Source organism: Cyrtonyx montezumae, unplaced genomic scaffold (genome assembly GCF_038088225.1).
Source record: "Cyrtonyx montezumae isolate F1298 unplaced genomic scaffold, pur_monq_1.0 scaffold_12, whole genome shotgun sequence".
In the NCBI taxonomy this organism is placed as follows: Eukaryota; Metazoa; Chordata; class Aves; order Galliformes; family Odontophoridae; genus Cyrtonyx; species Cyrtonyx montezumae.
The window spans coordinates 3,598,437-3,623,797 of NW_027071848.1; the positions used below are offsets into that span (position 1 = coordinate 3,598,437).

Sequence of the window (25,361 nt, forward strand, 5' to 3'; positions counted from 1 at the left end):
CAAACATGGAAAGTTCTTTCTTAAATCCTTCTGCAAAAGACCTACCAAATTGGCTGTAGCATTGGTGTTCCTCATGGAACCCAGTTGTTTTGTTCTGAGGATAAACACTGTCTGGAGATTGTAGAAAAGGCCCACTGTCTGTGCCAAAATGGAACTTCACTTCTCTTCACTGATGATGAACTTCCCACAGTGTCTGTGGATTGGATGTGCAGGCAGGGCCAGTACAAAGCAACTAGACTCTGTGAAGTAATGCTGCTTCTCCAAGAGAGACTCTGCGAGGTCTCTGGGGTCTCCCAACCAACCTTTCACAAAAGGGAGAAGATGAAGCAATGGGAAAAATGTTGCCAGGAGTAATAGTGATCTGCAGGAAAAGCATTGGACAAAGTGCCAGTGTTCAGAACAGCCTAGGACGGGGGTGGGAATTAACAGTCTCAGGTATTTATGACTTAATTAAGAATGTTTGTGTGTCATTCTCATGTGAATTCTCACCAAGGTGCTGTTCTAAGGGCAATGCTGTTTCACACCTGCAGGGATCCTTTCAGCTCTTCCTCAGCAGTCCTGAGAAAGTCGGCTGTCAGCTTGAAGGAACAGCCAAGGGAGAGAATCAAGAGAAGTCCCTGATAGGTGAATCCGTGAAGGAAACGGTGGAGGGAAGCACTGTGCCTCTGTACTCGTGTGAGCAAGATGCTTCCTTTGGACACGTGAGAAATCTGAAAGACTATGCCTTACAAGGAGAAGCAGGAGGATGTGAGTAGCAAAACCTCCTTGAGACCTTTTGGGTATGCTTCAATGTACATGAGTTGTCTTCCAGTTCTGTTCAGTAACTGAATGGGGAGAAGAGTTCCAGAAGTTGAGGACATTTCCTGTTGAATGAGCCTGCTCTTTTTGTCTTGTGAGAGTGACACTCAGGGTCGAACAATACTTTGTGAGAGGGAGGAGAGGTCTCAGTGCCCTCTGAACTGCTCTTTGATGATGTCAGCATGTCTCAGCTTTCTTCAACACTTTGGCCTCTTCCCAAACACCAGCAGAGCCCACAGATGACTGACCACAAAGGAGCTGTCTTGCTCTAGCTGAAAAGGTGTTGCTTGAGAAGGTAAGACATAATTCAGATCAGTCCATGCTCCCCAGAAGCACAGCTGGCTTCTTTTTAAGAACTTTGTAACTTTGGTAGTAACAGGGCCTGGAACCAGGGCTGCATTACACAGCTCAGGGCTGCTTCCTTTCACTTTTGCTGGAGCAAGGTAAGAAACAGCACTTAAGTTTTACAGCACATCCTCTGCAGTGAACATCAGCTCTAAAAAAAACTTGTCCTGGCCTTGCTCGAACTCCTCCTGGTATGGATCTTTAGGAGGCTGTATGAAGTTGGGGGAGGATCCTGTGAGGAACTGGATGGTAAACAACACTTGAAGCTGAACCCAGAACTGAGCCCCATGCTCCTGACAACTATATCAAAGCAACAGCAAACCAGGGAGCTTGGTATTTATAATGACAACTGTAATGGTAAAAACACTTAGTAAAATTATGTTGATCCTTAGCACGTTCACTATTGCATTAAACTGTATCTTTTGGATCTACACGTAACAGATCCCAGGCAGCTTAGCTGGCACAGCCCCTCGGTTGGTTCCTTAGGTGAGACCCCAAATCCGCAGACTCCTGTTGAGCCAAAGACTTGGTTTTCTTATTTCTAAGATGTCAGTTTGTGGAGCAGCAGCAATGAAAGCAGTTAATGAGGCCCAGGCTGAACTGCTGGAATGGGTCATAGCAATCACTCTGCATGACCCATCTAATCCTCCTGTAGGATTTGGTACTTTGTTATACAGGTGGCAGATACCACATACAGCTGACAACGTCACAGATGCTACTGGAAGAAGATGAAGGTGCAAAATGGAAACTGGAGTACAAGTGTTGTTGGGACATAGCACTGAAAGCCACATGGTAGTGATATCTCAAGTTTTCACACTACTGTGCAAGTGCATGCCTGCTGTGGAAGTAAAATAATTAACACCTCACAGGCCTCTGGAGGCCTCACTGGTTAAGAACTGAATCTCAGCATGGCCTCACTGAGTCAGCCGATTAATAAAGGAGCAAGGATATTAATTAAAAAAATGAAATAGGGGAAAAAAAGCAAGGGGGAGGTTATTATCTAGATCTTCCTTAACTGATTGTCTCGAGCCTTTCTGTACATTGTAATCCATGAGTTCCTTCTTGTACTTTTCTATAGTCCTGCTTACAGGATGTGGTGAAAACTGAGTTGTATAACCTAAAGGCAGATAAAACTGCAACAGCCTCATTTTGGCAGATTGTACCAGCAAACTGTCCTTTCTTCCACGGCTACAGCAACCAGCTGCTTCTGTTCTGAGCAGGTCAGTACTGCCTTCATGTTATTCCACAACCCTGAGTCTTTTATTGCTTGGGTTTTAGGAAGGCAGACTAGATCACGTGGGTGGGATTGTTAAGCTAAACAAGCTCTTTAAAGCTTGGAGCCAACTGCAGTCATTTATGCTGCAAGCATCTATGCCTCTTTCATCCCAAGCTACAAATACCAGAGAGAAGCTGGTACTGCTGATATGTATGACATCCCCAGGAATTAGTTTCACCCTCGTTCAGAAGTATCCCTCCTATTCTGATATATACTGTCCCTATAGTGTGTATATCTCCAGTTGGATGAGCAGTCTCCTGCATTACATATATTAACTCATCTATCCTGGATTAGACCAACTGTTCTTTAACATTTTTTGCACAATTAACCTCAAGTGCTTCAGTAAGTGCTGTTGGTTTTTTCCTACTTCTGTTCCATGTAGCTTTGTCCTAACAGATATTGAAAGTCTTCAGTATTTGTGACAAACAGATATTCTCTATGTTATATATATCATAGAAATATTATCTTGCATAACATATAATAATTATTATATACATATAATTGTATTATTATATATTTATATTTTATATTATATTATAGATACATGTTATATATATTCTATAATATTATAGATTAGCTATTCTCATATATTGCTGTTCATATCAGAAGCATAAATCTGAGATAGACAATGTATACCATAACCACCTGTGCTTCAGAGGTGAGGTTTACCAAGTTTTTGTCAGCTCTGGCAGTTGTTTGCTGTGTCCCAGGATTGAGGAGCTCTGTGACTCTGAAAGAAACTGAGTCCAATCCCACTGCAGGAATGAAATGGTAAATACAGCAACAGCACTGAGCCTGCACTTCAAAGAACAGAGAGCCCTCCACCAAATGGGATATGGTACTGTGAGTGACCCAACTGTAAATCACATTTCAAAGGAAATCTCTTGAACATTTTCCCGCATTTTAAGAGAACAGTTGTCAGAATATTATGAGTTGATAAAAAGCCAAAGCCACCCCTAATTGTATTTAGGCCTTTATTCAAGTACCACCCTTCCTTCCTCTCAGAAACAGAGCAGCTCAATGGTAAGAACATACAATATAACAAACAACCACATTTGAAAATCACAACTGCTTTGGTGTCCTATTTTGCTTTCAGCATCTGCAAACCCTGAATGGTATCAGCCTCCAACCTGTATGTTCTGAACAGGGCAGAACATACAGGTTTTTCTGCTCAGCAAAAGTAAGCCTGAGCACTCCTACTGCCTTTTTGGAGTACTCTCCAACCCAAATCCCCACCCCTGCAGTTTTCCACCTTATCAGCCCTACACACATAAGGTACATGGACCCACTGCTGCTGCCTCAATGCTAGTTCATGCTGTGCAAGCAGTTCAGTTGAACTAGAGGTTAAAACCTCCAGCTTTAACTGTCATCCTTCCCCTCCTCAGCTAGTTTTGCTACGAAGGTACTACAGCTGTTCTCTAGGAGTAAGAATAAATGTATGTATTTTTTTCTGTGAAGTAGAAGGTAATCACATCTTGCAGACCAACACTTGTAAACTACTTGCCAGCTCCAGAGCACATATTTTTGCATATTCCTAAGTACACAGTAATAGAACTGGTTTTGGCTTAGCCAATGCCACTTCAAACTGAGCAGATAGGCCACCTATACAGAGAATTTATGAACTCTCCAAACTGGAACAAATGAGCAAATGCAATTGCCTGAAAGGGCTGCTTTGAAAGAGCCTGCTTTGGCAGGGGGGTTGGATTCAGTGATCTCTGGAGGTCCCTTCCAACCCCTACAAATCTGTGATTCTGCAAGGATAAAAGCCAGATATGCACCTGAGAAGTCAGTAGGAGAAAGAACTATTTCCTTAACTCAATCTACTAATAAAAAAAGCAGTAATATGTTGCTAAAGACAGTGTGCTTGTATGTACATAATACCCTAATGTTTTCTTTCCAATTAACGTGTTAGGGGAGAGAATAAGAGGACAGTAGGAAAAAAAGAGCCTTAAATGGTTAATGTTTAGTAAATGTAATTAACATTCCTGCTGTTCATGCAGGTACACTCAACTATTCTGCAATGTCTTAGACCACTGACACAGAATACAAACTTTAACGTTTCAATTACACACTTTATCCCTGGATAATATTCAACAGCTTCATTACGTTTCTAGTCAGCATAGAAAAGGATGAATACAGCTCCAAGCACACACACCAAGTGTGAAGCAAGTTACTATGTTTTGTGTACTAGCTGAACACAAAGCTATTTCATAGGTCGTAACTGAAAGCTCATTGTGGTAAATAATTAAAATGGACAATTCAGAAAGCTTTACAAAAATACTTCTTTTTATTAAAAGCAGCAAAAGTTCAAGCAGAACAATACACAGAATGTAAACATCACTAAGTTCAGCTTCAGCCTGCTGAACCTCCAAGAAAGTCTACGCTGAACGCATCTACCGCACTAGCAAGTTAACAGACTATATTATAATTTGAAAATATATTTTCTAGTTTGAATTAAGAAAAAGTAACTTATCGTAGTCTGTCCCAGCGCCAGATACTGGCATCATCACACACAGCTATAAGGATACTACTATCCCTGCTAAAACTGGTTTGTCGAATGGCAGCAACACATTTAGGATGAGTAAGAGTCGTACACCTATAAATAAAAGAAAATTATTCAGCTGCAATGTTAGACCTGCACTTGCTACTGCTACATTATGGAGTGCTGATTCACTAACTTCTTACTTATGTGACCTAGGAAGAACTCAGAAGGTAGCAGGATTATACCACAGTGTACTTTGTATTCCAAATTTGGACTTGGGAAAACACTGATTTCTTGTTCACCCACTGCCATTTCTCATCCACCCAATTTTCATGGAAGGATTGATTAAAATCTAATTGAATTGCATTATTTAGGACTTTGTAATCCATGTTCTTTTCCAGTTGTTAGGAAAAAAATACAGCCGCTGGGCGATTTGAGACTGATGCATTTTTCAGCAATTTTGTATATGCATAAATATGTATTTTTACATCTGCACACATACACATTACTGGAGGTTCACATATATATTGCACTTGCATTCAAACATGTAATAAAATCACCTGGCCACACAGGCAAGGAATTGAAAAGCCATACTGTTTTCTTCAGGTTATGCTGACAGCTAACCTCATTACTCTAGTCCTTCCACCTATTTCTCTTAATTGCTCCATAAATCTTCCTAAACCTAATCATTTTGCAAGCCATTGGGGGAAGATACATTCTTATCTTCATACACTGCTCAAAACAATTTGATTGGTACCTCCTGGCACTACTGTAATGTAAATAATAAAACAGTTAGGTAAATACATAACCTCCAGGGGCTCAGAACATTTATTTACCTAGTAGTTAGGGTGGCTACCACTGTTGAAGAATTTCAGGAGTTGTCAGTAAAAGTAAACAGGAAAGGTCCCCAAATTCCTCTCTCGACAGAAAGAAAATGGAACTTGAAGTACTCACTTGGCTTTATGAGGATCCTCTATTTCTAAATCCCAAACGTAAAGTTTGCCAACCTGATTGCCGAGAGCAAGCATCTTTAAAAGAAAGCAGAGGATTCAGCAGTCTTACAGCATTACCCCAAACATTTGACAGTCATAATTTGATGAATACTCCACAGTTATGTTTAAACATTTAAACATTCATTGCTTAACAGCTTTGTTTAAGTGGTTGGAAATGCTGAATAACTTGCTTTCTTTCTCCCACATCATTATCTGTCTCTGCAGATAATGGGAAGAAAATACCAATAAATATAACAGTTTCATATAAAGCCCCCTGGGTAAGCCCTGGTGGGGGCTTCTCAAACACCACATCACAGGTACCAAAACCCTTCCCATATGCAGGAATACAGAATGAAAAGCTACACGCCTTCGGATACAGCAAGGTCCAAACACACATACCTTTTGCCAGAAATCCATTGAAAACCTCATGTACCATATATCACACTGGCTGTAATCAAATCTCCCAAGTATGGTCACATTCGACTCACTTGGCTTAATTTTATCTATATCATCTTCCATTTTGCCAGGTTTCCAGCACACAATGGCATTTTCACAAGACTAGGGGGAAAAAAAAAAACAGTGAACAGCAACAAAAAAAGTCATCTACCGTTATAATGTATACCATACAACAATCAGTTTAATTATAGCCAACATTCCATCTCCTAGCTTCCCTAACAACTTTTCCAGGCTGGATGGAGCTGTGAGCAACCTGGTCTAGAGGACAGTATCCCTGCAGGAGGGTGAGGATTTTCTTCAAACAATCCTTTTAACCATTAGGAGAACACACATGCACCAATTTCTGGCAAAGAGACGCAGTGGCACCACATAGTTTAATGTCTGCAAGCAAGCACTGCTAGTGTTATCACACAAATCCAAGGAACTTCATTATGTGAATCCTCATTTCTCCTTTTAGCTGCAGAACTCCTCGTGAGTAACTATGCATTTATTCTCTTTCTGTACTCCCATACAGAACATGGGTAGGTGATATCCTGCTACTTTTAAGAGACTAAAAAAAGCAAGTAAGAGCATGGTAGCTGAAAAAGCTTGCATTTTACCTTGGAAAGAATTAGGTCACCCAACCATCGCACACAGTCAACATAGTTCCTATGTATGTCTCTTGTAGAAAAGTCAGGGAAGTGGATTTTCTGGGAAATAAAGGGTCTATGGGGGTGGAAAAAAACAGTCAAGTGAGGTTCAGAAAAACACTGAAATATATGCCAAATTTTCAGCAGCCAGTTTTAACATATCTCAGTGTTAAAATGACAAGTCTGCCTTTTTTGTTCTTTTAACAGTTCTGTAGCAAAGTAGATTTTGTCCTTTTTTTCAATAAAATGGGAACGATCCATGGGAACGATCCATTTTCATCCTCAGTCCTACTGAAATAACCAATTTTCCAAACTGCTCAACTATAAAAGACTGCATGAAGACAGTGCTGAGCAGAACCACTCCTTCCAACGCTGAATACATCACTGAGTACCTCAAGAACTAATTAAAGCTCCATTTTCCTGATGCTTATTCTATAACATCTAGACTGTAACATAGAAAAGCACACTAAAGAAAAAAAATTTTGTTCTTAAATCATTTAATATCTGGTAACATTACCAAAAAAAAAAAAAAAAAAGGGAAAGCATTTTCACAGCTAGCCTCATTGCTGAACAAGTTCATTGTGTTTTAACTTCCAGTTAAACCATTGAGAGAACTGAAGAGTCTAAGATTAAAGAGTTGATGAACTTCACAAAGGAGGATTTATTTATCATATATCTAACCACTGTGCTTAATAGACAATTCATTCATATCTGAAGTCAGATAAGAGAATGATGAAAATTACTTATTACTAAAGTGTTTTTTTTCCAGCCCCACAGTCAGAAAAATACATTAATTGGAGATAACTACACAATATAGAACTATTCTGTTTACTACAGTTAACAATTTGATTCCCTCCTAGAAATTTGGAAGTGAGAAGAAAAGCCACTGCAATGTCTTAAAACATGATGTAATACAAGCTTTAAGAATGATAAAGATGATAATCCTAGACATCCTCTAGTCAAGTAAATAATTAAGTAATTAAGACATTTAAAAATGAAAGAGTTGGGTATTTTAATGTAATAAATTCTATGAAATTCTACTGAAGCAAACAACAATAAGAGATATCTTCAAAAGAGATTAAACGTCCAGCACAATCCCCAGGTCACTATCTCCACGAACTCCCAATGCTTACATGAATTAATCTGGGATACTGATAAGAGTTTATTTAAAAAACAAAAACAAGAAAATCCCCACAAAGCCAAGAAAATGAAGACTACATACCTGTTTGTTTTATTTGGATTGTACTCATAAGACTCTTTGATGGCATTTATCATTCTCTTGGAATTAATTCTCCAGAGTTTGAGAGAGTGATCCATTCCACAAGACATGATTTTTTCACCAAGAAGATCATAATCCTATGTATACAAAATAATTTTGAACACCCCCAGCCTAAGCTGCATCATATCAACTCAGATTTTATTACATCATTTTCATCAAAACAGCTTTTTCTGTGTAAAGAATGCAATAAAAAACTCCATATTTCATAGAGAAAAATACTAATAACTTAATCTTGCTAACTACAAAGAAACACAGTATCTTAATAACTACAGTTACTCACTGACAAGAAAAAGAGGCATATTCAGCAGCACTGACAAACAACAAATCTACTGCTACAGCTCCCTCTCAGTCAGTTCCCTAGGCTTCATTTTATAGAGGAATCCTGACACAACTCCAGGGCTACTGCATGGGTATGACTACAGGAGAATACAGCACCAAGTCTTGAACAGATATACCTCACCTTTCAAATCCCACAACAGAAAAGGAAACAACTGTTATGAAGAGTGTATTAAAAGTCAACTATTCTCATCAGTATTAAATGAGTACCAGCATCTGTTTGTAGCCACTGGAAGCAGCAAAACTTACCTGAAAGAGCTTCTTTCCTTCACTACTTTGCCTCTCTTTTATTTGTTGTTTTGGTTTGATAAGACCATGAGAACTTCACATGTGGGACTATAATAAAATAACAGACTCTTTCTAGCCCCACTGAGCTCTATTTCGTTTAGTTCTAGGCTGCAGTGAGAAAACTAGCTACTGAAACAGATAAGAAAGTGAACACCTGTCCTGACTATGGAGAGGTGGCCAGATCAACGAAACCACTAGATCTAAACTTTATTTATGCACTTTTTTTTTTAACAGGTAAATATCAAAGCAGTGCACAGGAGGATAAAAAGTTGCACGTTATAGGCTTACTACCCTTTGTAAATCTAAATCACTACCCCACAGTCTTCCACTTACTGCACTTAACACCTCATCCCTGTGCCCTTCTACTCCTCCAAATATTGCAACCAGCGTGTCTGTCTGGATGTTCCACAGTCTCAATGCATGATCTATAAAGAACAAATAAAATTACATGCTGCTTTTTATATGTACATATGAATAATATATTTCAGCTTCACCACTTTCAATAACAGGTGTTCATGTAAACATTTAAAAGGCACTTCATTCTTCTTCGACTTTTAGAAACAATGGAACTGCATTCACTAAATCACCATTACAACTAAACTACTGTCAAAACAATTCTGTAATTGAGAAAGAGTGCCCATCCCCCTCCCCTACTGAGTTTCTACACAAATACACTTGGAACTTTAGATCATCTGAAAAGCGAATAAGAGTCTGACAAGTATGCCTTTACTCAGCCTTATCTCAAAAGCAATTTCATATTTCAAATAAAGAGATGTTCAAATTCCTTTCAGCCATTCTTGCATCAGCATTCAATAAGATTAATTATTATTTAAATCTTCTAGCTACTATTCTTTATGAGCCACACACTGTAGGCATGGGAGGAACTGTTTCAATAAACAATACATATTCTGAAGCCAGTTGCACTAGCCTGCTTTTTAAAGACAATTTTGACCATTTCTAATTAAGGACTTCTGTATTTCTCATTTAGAAATGGGAACCTTTAGTGCATTTCCCATTTGCATTCTACAAATACACTGCACTGAATTATGATAACACCAACTGGAAGCCCACTCAGTCCCAAACATTTTCCACTCTTTCAACTCATCTCTCAATCAAGCAGTTCTGAGACTCCAGTACTCTCCTGCTTCATGCACAGTTATATATACTATCCAGATTAAACTTCATAAATCTACTGGCTGATGTCAAATTGGCATCAAAAATACAAAACACACAGAACTCTTGAAATTCAGAAGTAGATCCACAGCATAAACCTGACACTTAGAAGAATCAGAGATGTTCCCAACTCTGATTCTCACATAATTCAATCAGAGACAACAATTAGATTTAAGACAGAAGTCCCCATGTTACCAGCTCTAGTACTCCTGAAGTCTTGCTCCTGAGGCAGATCGAGTATCCCCTTGCTTAACAAAACAGTCAAGATAAGAAAGTTGTGACTGCTTAGACTGGACAAGCCCAAGAGACACCACAGCATAAACTTCCTACATTAACACCTATTTCTACTCAAAGTCCTATGAAAGTCAGAGCTGCTTTTGAGAGATACAGAATCAGTTTTCGCTGCGAAGACGGCGGTTAATGCCATCTGCAACACTAAAATACCCCCACTAGATGGCAACACGCTTCAACAATTGAAGGAAATTTAAGCTCCATAACTAAGAAAGGAAAAAGTAACTCCAATGCTCACATTTCTCTTTTAAAAATGCAGTGGTGTTCACAATCCCTTGGCACCACAGATAGAGTTATTTTTATTGTAGGCCATGGATTTAATATGTATCTAACATATAGACATGAAGAGCAAGATTTGCTCTAGACTTTTGAGGTAAACTTGCTCAGTACCACTAATAAAAATTTCAAAGACTTGAGAGATTTTGGCCATTTTCAAGATCAAAAATCCAATCCAAAGTATCCTGATTTATACAAAGACATAAGAGGTTTTTTTCCTCACCTTTGCTTACAGATAATAGCAGATTTGGATCTCTTGGATGGAATTTCAGTTCATTGATTGCATTTCCATGGCCCACGTAGTGCTGGGATAGAATTCAGAAACCAAGTTATTATCCCCCACTCGTGTTTGCATGTACTTAAAAGACATACTTCATGCCTCACTGAAAGACAAGCTTTGCTTCAAAGTTCTGAGCACTCACCTTTATGCACTGCATTGTAATAGGATTAATTATCCTAATAATACCCCTGGACCCTGCCACAGCAAGAAGTGGATGGCTTGTATTGCTATCATATGTCCATGCACAGGTATAGAAGTTTTCATCTGCCTACATCTCACATTAAGGAACACAAAAGAAATAGGAATTTGTTTTGTTTTTTGAGCAAAATTAACTTTAAACATTTTTAAAGTGCTTTTTCAAGCACACTTGTTGCTTTTTTATACAAGTGTCCAGGACTCTCAGCTGGATCCAACAATAAAAAGATGAATATTTGATCACACATCTGCAAATAATCATCAACATTGACTTTTTTTCAACAGGTTTCCTCATTTCTGTTTCATAAAACACAAAGAACACCTCTCTCTTGGCATCACTTTTCAATCTTCCTCCAAAATATCCAAAGACTGAGAATAAAAATGAGGATGAATCAAGACCTAGTCACAAATCAGTAACTTGTGAACTGCAGCTGATCAACAAAAGTTAGATTAAACAGTTCAGAGCATGAAGCATAATTCTTAAGCTTGAAACCCAGCTCCATTTCAGAGAGCTAAGACCACTGTACAACACTGATTGTGAAACACTGCACAAATATTGGTGTTGGGAAGTCTGAAGTGCCAGAGAATCAGCTTTCAAATATTTTAATGCAGCATGTTCCATGAGCCTGCACTTCCAATGTTATTTCAATATGAGAGATGTGAGGATGTGGGAAAGAAGAAAGGCTAAGACCTAACATAAGGAATGTGCTACGTGAGCAGAGTATTAAATCACAGAAAAGCCTTTGTGTTCTTTTTCCTACAGCACCTCCACAGTTACAATAAAGAAGAATCAAACAAGTGTCTTTTTACTTAAAAGGATACATCAGCATCCACATAGGACTGTAACAGACGGATTTCTCCTTGGGAGTGGCATTCGTATAAAGTAACCTGGGGAAAGAAAGGAGAGAGATTGCTACTTACTTGTGATAGTTCAAGAGGAAATCAAATACACCTGCACACTGAGCTCCTTGAGGAGTGGCAGTACATTTCTATTATTTAGCTCTCCCCTCACCTGTTCGTTTCTAACAGTGGGAAATGTTTTGATAAAACAACACCCACAGCAGTTTCAATGGAGCAGCATTCCAGGACTCGTTAGCAGTCCTTCCCAGATATTAAAAGATACTTTTTGAATATTCCCTATTTGTAACTAGTTACTTCAATCACCTCTAACCAAATCTGATCTGTACATGAACCTTTGTTGCACAGTTAATCTTATTTTAGCACTTTTGTCAGGTAGGACAAACCTGGAAATGAGAGGCTTCTTATTTACAACACTTCCATAGAAGGAACTTCAGGACTAAAACAACAAAGTCTTGTTCAGAAAAAGCTTATAAAATCACCTCACACAGGCCATTAATTTAGCCTTCTGGAAACATCTAAGAAGAGTAATTTCAGTAAGAAGATACATTTATGCACCAGTCTTCTTCACCATACATTCACATTACTAGAGTAACTTTTTCATTACTACAGAGGCTAATTCCAAACAGCTAAAGCATGCCATCATACAGTAATTCAGAGGCAGCACATCTCCAAAATAACAGGCACTACATACCTCAGAAATATAGCTTCCTACGTGAAGTTATCATGTACCAATACTACACACAGGTAAAGGGTTCCATTGAAAAAAAAAACAAATGCAGAGAAAAATCACACAGGAGGGTTTATGGTTAAAAACAAATTACTCACTCTGTTGCTGCCTACAGTGGCAAAAACAAGAGGATCACCTTCTTTACTGTGCCAGTTAAACTGGACTCCAAACAAAGGCTGACCATGGTCCTCCTGCAGATGTTAAAGAAGATTATAAAGAAAAATAAATAATAAAGCCCACAAGCACATTTTTTTTCTGTGAAATTCAGCTGCAGTGGGAAACAGTTAAATCATTGTTTTCTTCCCTAAACTACTAGGTTCACACCCAATATAGTTTCAGATAGCTATCAGATAAAAAGAACAGTTCTGTAACGTCACATTTTAATTCTGCTCTTGTCAGGGGGGATAAAGCAATATTTCTCTCATCTCAACGAAGTTGTAAAGTCAAAGGGAAGAACTGGCCTCCACTGTGAGACAACAGAAGTCAGCTGAATTAATGCTAACATTGCTTTGCATCTTTCAACAAGGAAACCTCTGCTCCCGAGGTCAGGTCTATAAGCACTTTATATTGCTACAGTTACTTTCACACAAGGATTTACACCATCACAAAGGAGAGTTATTAGGATTGAGAACTATATTGGTGTAAGGGTGGAGAAGGGTTACATTTACCTATCACAGCACAGTTATGTTTTTCAACTCTATAACAGACATGATGAATTAACTCCAGCACGTCACAAAGCTGCTGCAAAGTTCACGTCTACAAAGTGTTCTCAGATCTCCTTCACGAACAGTTATCAGAAGAATGTCAAGTATTATTTTTAAACATTTTACATCAGTTTGAGAGAAAAAAAAAAAAAGCAGATCTGTTTATAAATTGCAATGAATATGGTGGTGCTTGTTATTAATTGATAACAGTATTTTGGCCTGTCCTGACAGGATGTTTTCAGTAAGGATAATGTTCATTAATGTGCCTCCCCACAGGGGACTGTCTGGGACAGTACAGGCAGGAAGGAAGTGTCTCATGATGGCTGTTAAGCAGCCTTCAAATGGCAGTGCTTCAGAGACAACATGAGAAATATTAGCCCTGGCAGCTCTGACCTATACAGGAACCACAGAACAAATTTGAGGAGGGGGTGTGGGTGAGGAATTCAATTCTACTCAAAAAGAAAGCTTGCTAAGAAGTAAGGAAGTCTGGAAGAATTTAAAGTAGGCCATATTTGCTGGGAAAGACAGTATCTGTTATTACCTCAACAGGGACAGCTAGAAGAGCTAGGCAGAAGAAAATCTTTGAGCAAAGGCACTACTGCATCTTGTAAGGAGACGTAACTATTTTCAAAGCTGAACACAGATTAAGAAAGCATGTTTGAAGTTAAACTCTAAGCATTAGCCATTGTAACATTAAAGAACAAGGTAGCTGTTTGATGAGGAATATGGGAAAAGTAGCAAGGTTATTAGTGACCACAGTACAGAATTAAAAAGGAGGTATTCAGCACCAGTAAAGTATTAAAATTAAGAGACATAGAATTAGGAAAATACCAGGGTATCTGCCTGAAGTTATGCTTACCTCATTTGAACTACCATCACCTTCACTGGTCAGGAAAAGTACACACTATTTTGATAACACTTATCTGTTTCAACCTTTGATCCTGCTGCTAACCAGGCTTTAAAACATTACACTGCTAGGTGTTGCATTTAACAGTTATCCAGATCTGTCACAACAACCTGACTCCTGGTTTTACAGACAGTTTGACCCAGATATCGATTCAAAAGTAGAACAGTGAAAAGCCATCTTGACACCAGTATAAATAAAGGGCACAGACCCAAAGTACTTGGGTCCTTCATGCACCAGAAAGAAGGCCAAGAAACAGATCCTACAGTTGCTACAAAAGTAAATGATACTCAGCAGTTGGTTCTGCCCATACTCACTAAATAGCAACTCACCTTCAGACAGTCAAAATAAGGCTAGACCCATTTTTAGACAGAATGGCAGTGAAATAAACACTAAGCAACAGACACACACAAAATAATCACCTGCAAGTACATGAGCACATTTTAAAATGTTGTCACCCACGCTGCTAAAGAGGCACAAACTGACTACACACCCATTCCTGGTTTCCTAAAGGGGAAGCAAACCACCACTGGCAGCAGTTTTAGTTACTTCTCCCTTTCCTGACAACAAACTAGAATGCTGCCTGTGATGGGTTACCAATTCTCAGGTCCAGGGACAGCAAGTGAAAGCTGAGATGGGACATTCATCAGCTAACAATTACACAACCACACCCTAAACAAGAGGGAAGGGTAGAGCAAACAGTGGCATTGTTCTAAAGGGAGCACATCAAAGCAGAATTCCTCTTTGCTGGAAGATCTAGAAGAAAAAAATCAAACACAGAAGTAAGGATGTACTTCTGTTAGTTGTAGGTGCTCATTTATAAACTATGTTGCCACTCAGCCCACGGACAGCGAAGATTTTTTTCGGTATACCTTCCAGTAACGTAGTGCTATAAAAAGCAATAAAATAAAGCACTTTTTGATTTCCTGTTATTTTCCAAGCATATAGTTGTTTGTCTGATGCTTGAATTTCAGCCAAAATAACTTCTACACTACTGGTTAAAAAGCATATTTAGCAAGCAGTGTGTTTTTCAGGCTGAATCATAACCATTTGACATTCAAAGCAGTCAGCAATGGCCATATTGCTTTGTCTTCAGAAGGAAAAATGTTTAAAAAATGAAAAAGGAAAAACTAAGAATAGGAAATTGGAAAAAAAAATCTATACATCTCTAAAGAATATTAAAATAAATGTCTATATCTTTAAATCATGTAGACTTTTCATTAATTTCAGCACATCCATCTTACAGCACAGCTCAAAGACGGTATGAGATACATGCTGTGATATCCAATGAGTTTAATGTCTTTCTGAACCAACACACAATATTCAATTGTTACAGTTTATCTTCACAGTATCTGTAATATTAATGGAAAAAAATGGAAAAAGAGAATAGAGGCTTCCTCAAAAACAGAGCAAAAAGAATTAAAAGAATTACGTAACCTGGCTGCTATTTGGTCTTTAAACCAATTCAAAGAGAAACTGGAAGACTTAGAAATAATTCACCTCGCTTAGTTATGCTACATTTATTCTCTGTTTGATTCCACCTGTACAGCCAGCCATCTTTTCCCAGGCCCTGATCCAAATCCTTGAAGCTGAGGATTAACCACAAAGCGTGATCTCCAGGTCACCCTAGAGTAGGTACGAGGGATGTTCTGTTTTTCCAGAGTACCTCTGAAAAGTACTACATACTTTGGGACATCTGTGGAAAGAAAACAAATACGCTAAGCATAACTCAGTCCTTGCTAAACGTTTGGGTGCTGAAAGGCCCACAGCCCTGTTTGAAGAAAGACTTGAAGCAACAGAAAGCACCACCTGCAGGGGTGATCCATGTGAACCACAGAACTGCTGCCTACCTAGGTGAAAATGAAAGAACTCCTCTGCTCTGAAAGAACTCATTTTTATACCTCAAAAAACACATTTAGATCAACTTGTTTCCCAGACACTTTAGTCAGAGTAACTTTGTATCACAACTTCTTCACTGGCAAAGCTCATTTAGGAGGTTTCCAGGATCCAAATCTCTCATCCCCTCCTACTTAGCTATCCTAATATTTCAGCGAGGCAGCCTGAAGCCTAAATTCAGAAACAGCAACATCAGCAAAACCCAGCAGTTAGGTGTGGGAGAATGACACAGACCTGTTAAAGAAATGCTGTGAAAAACACCCACTATGGAGCTGCACACAACCTCTTGTTAGATAAATAGGAAGTTCAGCACAACTACCATCACATTCAGGATCCAAGCATTCCTTTTTTTAGAAATCTTATAAAAATCAAATCTGTTGGCATATTTACAGCTTTTGACACATAAATATCCCACACAAGGTTGGGAAACAGAAGGACACCCAGACACTGCACAAGAATCAAAGTGAAAACAACTCATTCAGTTCCTCACAGTCCTGTGCCTAGTGCAGAAGAAAAAAATACTCTAAATACATGAACAGGGAATAAAAAAAAAAATCAAGAACCCACATTCCTTCACACCAGCAGGTACTCAGTGTAAGCATAAACACAACCCACATCAGGTACAAACACAGCCCTCCTGACAAATTAATGAAACTGCATGATGTGATTCATGACAATTGATTTATGGAAATGATTAGATGACAGAAAAAAAAAGCTGACATGAAAAGTGGGAGGACAAAATGATTCTCAAAGTTGTGATTGTTTTTGTTGTTTTTTTTTTAATACATTTCATCAGGAAGAAAAATCTGTATGGATTCAGTGCTTTGCAGCAAGTTGTCACACACTGTTTTATTCTGTTAACCCATCATATCATAACTACAGCTTTGATAAAATAGATAACTATAAAATATCAAACATAATTTTATAAAATATTTGGACTAACTGCAGCGTTGCCTACACTGATTCCCATTTCTCAACATTCTTCAAAACACAGACAATTCCAAATAAGAGAAGTACTTTCTTCAAACGAACACCAAACACAGACATTTTTAAAATATTCTATGACATGTATATAATTATCTTGACTGTCTCACAGCCTACATTTACATCACTGACAACAAACAGTACCCCACATTCCCATGCTGAAGTTTATATATACCTACCTTTAGGCTATTTACACATTTGAAGGAATATTTGCACTTCTTTGACTTCCATTTTCCTTTTCCCCAGCTTTTTCTTCCCGGTGCATTAGGAGTGTTTGTTGGGGTATCAGGGCGTTCTGTATTAGTACCACTTTCAATACTAACAGCATCATCCTGAAAACATTCAAATTGCATAAAATGGAACGAAGATATAATTAACCCACGTATGAATTCATCAGCTAACTGCAGCACTTAGCTTTTTCACTTTCCTTTTCCTCCTCCATAAGGAGGAAAGATCCCCCAGGACTTAGTTTTCATTTAGAGTCACATACTTAAAACGTGTTACTAACTTAATAGCATTTCTCTCTAGAAACAGAACATGAGTCACATGAGGACTAATCCAAAAGGGCCACATGTGAACTGTGATACAGTGAAATTTCTTTGGAATACAGGAAGCTGTTCTTAAGAAATATCTGAAGATAAAGTGATTGCCTTCCTAGAAAGTGTCTTTGACGTAGATGAAATGAATACTTCTAAACTAATGAATCAAGACAGTGTTTGTTTAAAAACATGTTTATCCACGTCAGGAATCTAACCCTTCTGGAAGACCTCCGTAGTCCCTCAACAGCATCAGACACAGCAATTTTGCAATAAACAGTGCCACTAGAAGAGGAAGTTTCACCCTTCCACACTACTCTTTCCAACAGATTCCCACTTCAACTGAAAAAAAATAATCCACAAGAAAAAGATGAGTTTCCTGCCTGATCAACCAGCAATCTAACTGGCCTTCCAACTACCAGAAGCCAGAGCCAAAGTAACCCAGAGGAGGACAGAAATAAGGGGAGGGCAAAAACCACCCCACAGTCACTGGGTAGTTTTAGATCAACTCTGGACAATTAAGAAAAACTAGTGTTTGCTCTGGTAGCCAAAATGCCAGCTGCACCCTGGGGTGCAACAGGCCCAGCTATGCCAGCTGGGCTCTTCTCTCTGCTGCTGCAGACTCATCTCCAGCACTCTGAGAACGTTTGGGCATCACAACATAAGGACATAAAGCTATTAGGAGGGCTATGGGGAAGCACACTTCACATACATCATAACAAGTAAACCCACGTGAGAGCTTGTTAAATTAAACTATTTTTCCCCTAGCAAGTTTGCCTGTACATTTTCCACCTGAAAGCAAGTGAAATACAGCTCATTTCACAGCCACATGACAAGATCCAAATTTGTGGAGACAGAAGCAGACAACAAATAGCATGTAATTACAAGACATGAAGTGTAACAGGAAGCTGTATCAGGAACTCCATTAGGAATATGAGAAAAGGTCAGTCACTTCCTTCACACTGCATCCCCAGCAGAGCTAACTTTCCCCTAATAAGCATAACCAGGTCTTGCAATTTTTACATTTTGCTATTTCTTTTCTTGTAAGCAATTTCAGAGCCTGCCAAACTCTGATCTCCCAAGAGTACTTGCTTGCAAGAGTTGTAATACTTCACAGAACAGAAGTTTTCTCTGGACTAGTCAGATGCAGTCAGTACAAAAATACCAAGTACCTGGTATAATACAATTACACCAGGTACCTACAACTACAATATAGCCAACAAACTTGCCTTCAGGATACCTGTGGTGAGGTGCTGGAACAGGCTGCCCAAAGAAGCTGTGGATGCCCCGTCCCTGAAAGTGATCAAGACTAGGTTGGATGGGGCCCAGGGCAGCCTGACCAAGTGCCTGATTTAGTGGTTGGCAACCTTGATCATGCCTGGGGGGTTGGAATTATATGATCTGTGAGGTTTCTTCCTACCTAAGCCATTCTATGATCCCATGAAAAAGCAGACTTTCTGCAAATCAGTACTGTTACACCAACTTCTAAGGAGAATCTCAGCCTTTCAGAAGCAGCAAAGTTCAGTAAGAAAACCTTGGAAATAGGGTCCTTTCACCTTTGAGACAGTCTATAACAGACACTAAAGCAAACCTGAGAGCCTCTGTCACCACATTATGCACAGATTCACAAATCATACAACCATTCATGTTAGAAAACAGAGGTGACCTCTAACATAATCTAGTCCAAGCATCTACTCATCACCACCGTGCCCACTAACCACATCCCTCGGGGTCATATCTACCCTTTTCTCAAAAACCTCGAGGGACAGCGACTCCAGCACTTCCCTGTTCCCAACACCTAAACACTCTCTAACATAGAGAGTTACCACACCACTCCTCCTTCCTTGTCTAACCCTTCTAAAGAACTTATAGTCTTATTCTGCAGAAGCTGAATGACAAACATGAGGTCTGCACGTCCAGCTGCCCAGCACTGACGTTCAGTGAATAAAGCCCAGAAGCAGTGGCACACAGCATCTCAGAGCTGTTCCCTCAAGAGCAGCACTTGCAGAGGTTACAGGCAAAGTGATCTAGCTCCCTCACTTTCAGGCTGAGTGCTCTAACCAAGAGACATCACGCAGTACTCCTATGCCCAATACCCTGCATAAACCGACTACCAGCTCGCTCAGATTTTTCAAGTGTTAAGCTATTTTGCATCAACCACGGGACCTTTGATTTGAATGCTCTATTTTAACACAGTTGAGAGGTTACAGCCCTCATCCCTTGCAGCCAATTCCTGCTGACAGCAGCTTACGAGCATGCAACCCTCTGCAGGGAACCTGCTTTAGCAGAGGGGTCGGACTGGACGATCTCCAGAGGTCCCTTCCAAACCCTACAACGCTGAGTGCCCTTCACTCCCCAAAGCGCTGCGTGCACAAATTAACACTGAACGCTCCTCTACAACGTGGCAGTGATGAAAAATGACATGGATTTGCACTAATAGCAGATTTTTTTTTTATCCCCACTATTTTGCGAGAAAAAGTATCTGAGAAGTGACAGAGGAGACCGCTCGCACCCCAGGGCCTCCAATTCTCCCTCACGCACGCGGGGAAAGCGGGCCCCTCGCTTAAGGAGCTGCCGCACGCTCCCGCCTCGCCACCGCCGCCCCCACTTTCCCGCTTCACCCCCGCTCAGCCTCACGTTCTCATCGCCAGACAGGTCCCCGGGGTTGCTGTTCTCATCGCTGCTCAGCTTTTGCTTCTTAGCCGGCATCTCACCCCCCACTCCCGCCGATGCCGCCGCCGCCGGGGCTTCTCCCCGCTCAGACATCTTCCCCGCCCCCCGCCCCCGCCACGCAGCCGTAAAGCGCGGCCGGGGACGTCGCAAAGCTTTGCCGTAAAGCAGCGTCGCACCCCGCCGTGCCTCAGCTGCCACACTGCTGAAAAAGCCGCCTTCCCGCGCTGCGAGGTTATAGCCTCGTAGGAACCTAGCCATTAAAATTAATAATTCTTCGTTATCGTTTGTAATTGAATTAACAGGGATGAAAATAATAAAGCGTAATGGCACTTGATACCGTTATCCATGGCCTCTATCATTGTGCTAGCTCTCTCTAGCACGTTTAGTGAGGTAGAAAATAGCTCAGGTCACCTTAGTGCCTGCGCGCTGTTAGGACCCTCTGTGCCCCGCCTTCCCTCCCCCCTCACACTGCTCTTTCTTGTCCACGAAGTCTTTCTTGGTTCTCTGCCCCCCAAAGAGTTCTGCAAAGCACGTCAGGTGTCTGCCCTGTCACCCTGACAGGGCTGGAATGAGGGAAAATAGTCCTTTCATCTGAAAAATGCTGTTGCCAGAGAAGAAAAATCACCCGTTCCTGTACCTCCCAGTGAGTTTCTAACCACTTACAGGTTGCCACTTCTAAATTAAATACTGCAGCTGCCAGACGATTATTTATTTATTTCTAAAACCACACGTCTCAGGGTCATAATAATAATGAGCAGTTAAAAAAAAATTAAAATAAAAAGAAATCTGCTAAATGGGGGAAGTAATCTGCCCGCAGGCTTATCTGCTTTTAGAGGCAGAACCAAGTCTTTCCTCCCTGGAGGAGGCATTCCAGTCTTGAGAAGTGATTTCTTGGAGGGCAGTGACAGAGGTGAACCATGCCCTGTATCTAAAATTTAATCTGGTGTGAACTTCAGAGATAAGGGGGAGGAGAGGTACTTAAGCTGCTGCATGTAGTGCAGTGTTTTTAGCAATAGTATCTATTCTCTGCTGCAGGACTGCAGGCTCCGCTGGAGCAGTGTATAATGTAGACCAAAAGGCTGTAGATGGCAATTAATAAAAGCTCTGGGAACTCAAGGCTGCCCAGATTCGTGCACTGAGATCAAGGTTGTGATAAAAGTATTTTACACCTTTGTGAGGACTTACAAGAGGAATGAACTGTCTCGCGCTTAAAATATGACAGGATATTTTTAGATTGGCATCTTAATTAAGACTAAATCATGACTGTGATTTAGAAATGAAGGGCGGGCATGAAGTTTCCAGCAGCGAGCGTTTTTAACTTCTCATCATGGATGACCTTGAGCTAATGGAGAGAAAACAGCTTCCCTTCATTTTACAGCTGTCACCTGACATCCTCCAGGTGGCCTGCTACTCACTGAGCTCCGCCACGTTTCACTAGCTCATCCCAAACACAAGGAAAGTGAAAGCCCCAGCTGGCCTGTGCTTCTTGGCCTGCACACAGGAAGATTTCCCACCCACACCAGGATCAGTCAGTATAACTGTTCAGTCTCTGTCATCAACTTGCTGGGGCCAAACTGGTCTTTGCCTTCCCTTGTTTGAGTTCTGGAGGACTTCTTTCACAACATGACGGTCCTCCTGCTCTCTCTGTGTAGTTCTTAGTCCAAACCACTTGCCTTTCCTTCTATTTCAGAAGATATGAAGGGCCAATAAACCAGGGAAGATGAGTTTCCAACAGTAATAGTACACTTCATCCGGCTTCTATTTAAAGAATTCGTTTGTGGTTAAATACTGGCTTGAAAGCACAGGGAGTTAGCTTCAGTTTGTGCTCTGACAAAGTTCTATTTGGAAACCCTCTGAGCTTTTCTGTACCTCAGTTTCTCAACTATGTTGTGTAAGTAGTGTCTCCCACATCCTGGCAGGAGAGACGATTATGAAAACATGTATATCGTGGTTTTTGATTTGTTTAATTAGTATGTTACTGTTATATGAATATACATATATTAACTCAGAAGTAATAGGGCCCTTGGAATAGTGTATGGAGGAAAATGGAAGAACAGTACTAATGAGAAGAAATCTACATAGTGATGATTTGCTAGGTTTTTTTTTGAGCATACAGAATGTACTTTGAAGGACTAGATTTGATATATATGGGAGTATTTAGCCAAATGTGAGTTCTCATAAAGAATATATATATATATATATATATATATATATACATATATAGCAATCAAATCTTCAACAGATGGGATTTTTTTTTCAACGTAGCAGAATATTTCTGAACCATACAGGGACACTGAAATATGTTTTTATATGTTGGTGAAAGTAAATGAGACTCACTCCTTTCATTCGTCCTCTTCAAGGTACATTTCTTCATAGACTGAACAGGCCCAGTTCTTTCAGGCTCTTCTCATACATCATGATCACGAGTCCCTAAACAGCTTGCTGACTCTCCAGAGGGTTCAGTTTAGTACATCAGTATCTTTCTTGTACTGAGGAGTTCAAAACCAGACACGTCTGGGATGTCTTCTCACAAAGACGAAACAGACGGGAAGAAACACTTCCCTCAATTTGCTGACTACATTTCTGTCACTGACAACTTTTGATTAATCTTTACTTCAAGAGCACTTTACTGATTCATATGCTACATTTTAGTATGGTGTGCAAATTTGCTGTGATTGCTGTCCATCCCATAGAATCATAGAATCGTTTGAGTTGGAAGGAACACATAAAGATCAACTAGTCCAACTCCTGCAATGTACAGGGACATCTGCAGCTAGGTAAGGTTGCTCAGAGGCCCATCCAGCCTAACCTTAAATGTCTCCAGGGATGGGGCATCCACCACCACTCTGGGCAACCTGTTTCAGTGCCTCACCACTCATATTGTAAAACACTTCTTTCTTATGTTCAGTCTAAATCTTCTCTCCTTTAATTTGAAACCACTTTCCCTTGTCTTATAACAGCAGACTCTGCTAAAGAGTCTGTCTCATTCTTTCTTACAGCCCTCCTTTAGGTACTGAGAGGTTGCTCTCAAGTCTCTCTGCAGCCTTCTTCAGCTCATAGCAGAGATGTTCCATCCCTTGGATCTTTTATGGATGCACTCCAACAGGTGTGTGTCCCTCTTGTACTGAGGACTCCACTTCTGGACACAGTACTCCATGTGAGGTCTCACAGCACAAGGCAGAGGGGCAGGGTCAACTCCCTCGCCCTGCTGGCCACACTTCTTTCGATGCAGCCCAGCATATGTTTGGCTTTCAGGGCTGTGAGGGTACATTGGGCTCATGTCCAGCTTGGCATCCACCAGTACCTCCAAGGCCTTTTCAGCAGCTCTATGCTTACGTCTCCCAGCTTATACTGATTGTGGAGTTTGGTCATGACCCAGGTGCAGGCCTTGCACTTGAATTTGTTGAACCTCATGAAGTTCTCCTGAGCCCACTGCTCAAGCCTGTCTAGGTCTCTCTGGATGGCATTCTTTCCCTCAGGAATGTGGACCTCACTACTCAGCTCAATGTCATCTGCAAACTGCTGAAGATACACTCAATTCCATTGTTGATGTCATTGATGAAGATGAACCCAACACTGATCCCTCAGGGAAACGCTTGTCACCGATCTCCATCTGGACACTGAGCCATTGACCACCACTCTCTGGGTATGACCTCATAACCATTTTCTCATCTATCGAACAGTCCACCCATCAAGTCCATATCTTTCCAATTTGGAGAGAAGGATGTTATGGGGACCATGACAAATGCCGTAGTGAAGTCCAGAGAGATGACAGCAGGGGCTCTTCTGTTGTCCAGTGATGCAGTTATACCGTTGTAAAAAGGCACAAATTTGATCAAGCAGGACCTGATCTTGGTAAAGTCATGCTGATTATCCCATATTACCTCCCTCTCTCTCATGTGCCTTAGCACAGCTTCCAGGAGGATCTGCTGCATGATCTTCCCTAGCACAGAGGTGAAACTAACAATCATCCAGGCCACTGATAAAATACACTGAACGATACTGTCCCCAGTATTTGTGCCTGAGGGATGCCACTAGTAACCTGCTGCCAGTTGAACTTTGTGCTGCTTGCTTGAGCCAAAAGCCAAGTCAACTTTCCATCCACCTTATAATTCTCTTATCCAGCCATATTTCACAGTCTGATTGCAGGGATACTAAAGAAATATGTCAAAAGCTTTGTAAAAATTGTACCATGTCTGTAGCACCCCTTTTGTTCACACTGCCAATCGTTTCATTGTAGAAAGCAATCGTTTTGCCCTGTCAAATGCTAGCTGTTCAAAATCACCTTCTTGTCCTTCATGCATTTGGACATGGCTTCTAGGAGGATTTGCTCCATCACCTTCCCAGGGACTGAAGTTAGGCAGATTGTCCTCTTGCTTTGCAGATCTTTCTTCTTGCCCTACATGAAGGTAAGTGTGATCTTTAACCATATTCACTCGTGATGAACCTCCCAAGATCACTAACCATTCAAACATGATAGAGAATGGCCTTGTGATGACATTGGACATCTCCTCCAGTAGCCGCTGTGGTCTTATTTATGTTCACTTGGCTTCAGTGCTCCCTTTGCTGGATGCTGCTTCACTCCCACATACTCTGCTAGTTGGCTTTGGGATCTGGGATGCTTAAGTGCAAATACATCTGAAAACCATGATAGGAAAGCATTGAGTATTTCAGCGTTCTCCATGTCCTTTGTCATTGTCTCCACTGAGAAACTGGTTCATATTTTCCTTTGGTAACAGTGTACCTACGGAAGCCTTTCTTGTTAACCTTCACTTCCTGTCTGGTTCCAACTCTAAGCTGAGTTTTGGCTTTGCTAACATGAGTCCTGCATGCTCAGGCAATGTCTGTGTATTCCTCCTGGGCTGTCCATCTGTGCTTCCACTTTCTGTGTAATTTTTTGCCATGCCAGAGCTCAATTGAGATTTTTTTCATACTTCAGTGCTGGCCTTTTTCCACACTTGCTTGATTCTCTGCACATCA

The 25,361-nt window shown here is 40.5% G+C and overlaps 1 protein-coding gene across 3 annotated transcripts; it reads right to left on the bottom strand.

Moving 5' to 3' along the window:
- Window positions 1-4,682: 4,682 nt before the first annotated feature.
- Window positions 4,683-20,474, bottom strand: EED (embryonic ectoderm development). Of its 3 annotated transcripts, none has more exons than XM_065729936.1 (12): window positions 20,346-20,474; window positions 17,352-17,504; window positions 12,783-12,875; window positions 11,919-11,984; window positions 11,044-11,169; window positions 10,845-10,926; window positions 9,215-9,306; window positions 8,201-8,334; window positions 6,949-7,054; window positions 6,293-6,451; window positions 5,856-5,929; window positions 4,683-5,015 (listed from the first exon to the last, which is right to left on the bottom strand). In XM_065729936.1, the coding sequence occupies exons 1-12, from the start codon at window positions 20,472-20,474 to the stop codon at window positions 4,889-4,891; spliced, it is 1,341 nt and encodes a 446-aa protein (XP_065586008.1). In that variant the 3' UTR covers window positions 4,683-4,888. The 3 variants fall into 3 exon arrangements, with proteins under 3 accessions (XP_065586008.1, XP_065586010.1, XP_065586009.1); XM_065729938.1 differs by having other exon boundaries at window positions 9,173-9,306; XM_065729937.1 differs by lacking the exons at window positions 9,215-9,306; window positions 10,845-10,926 and having other exon boundaries at window positions 20,346-20,473.
- Window positions 20,475-25,361: the final 4,887 nt, after the last annotated feature.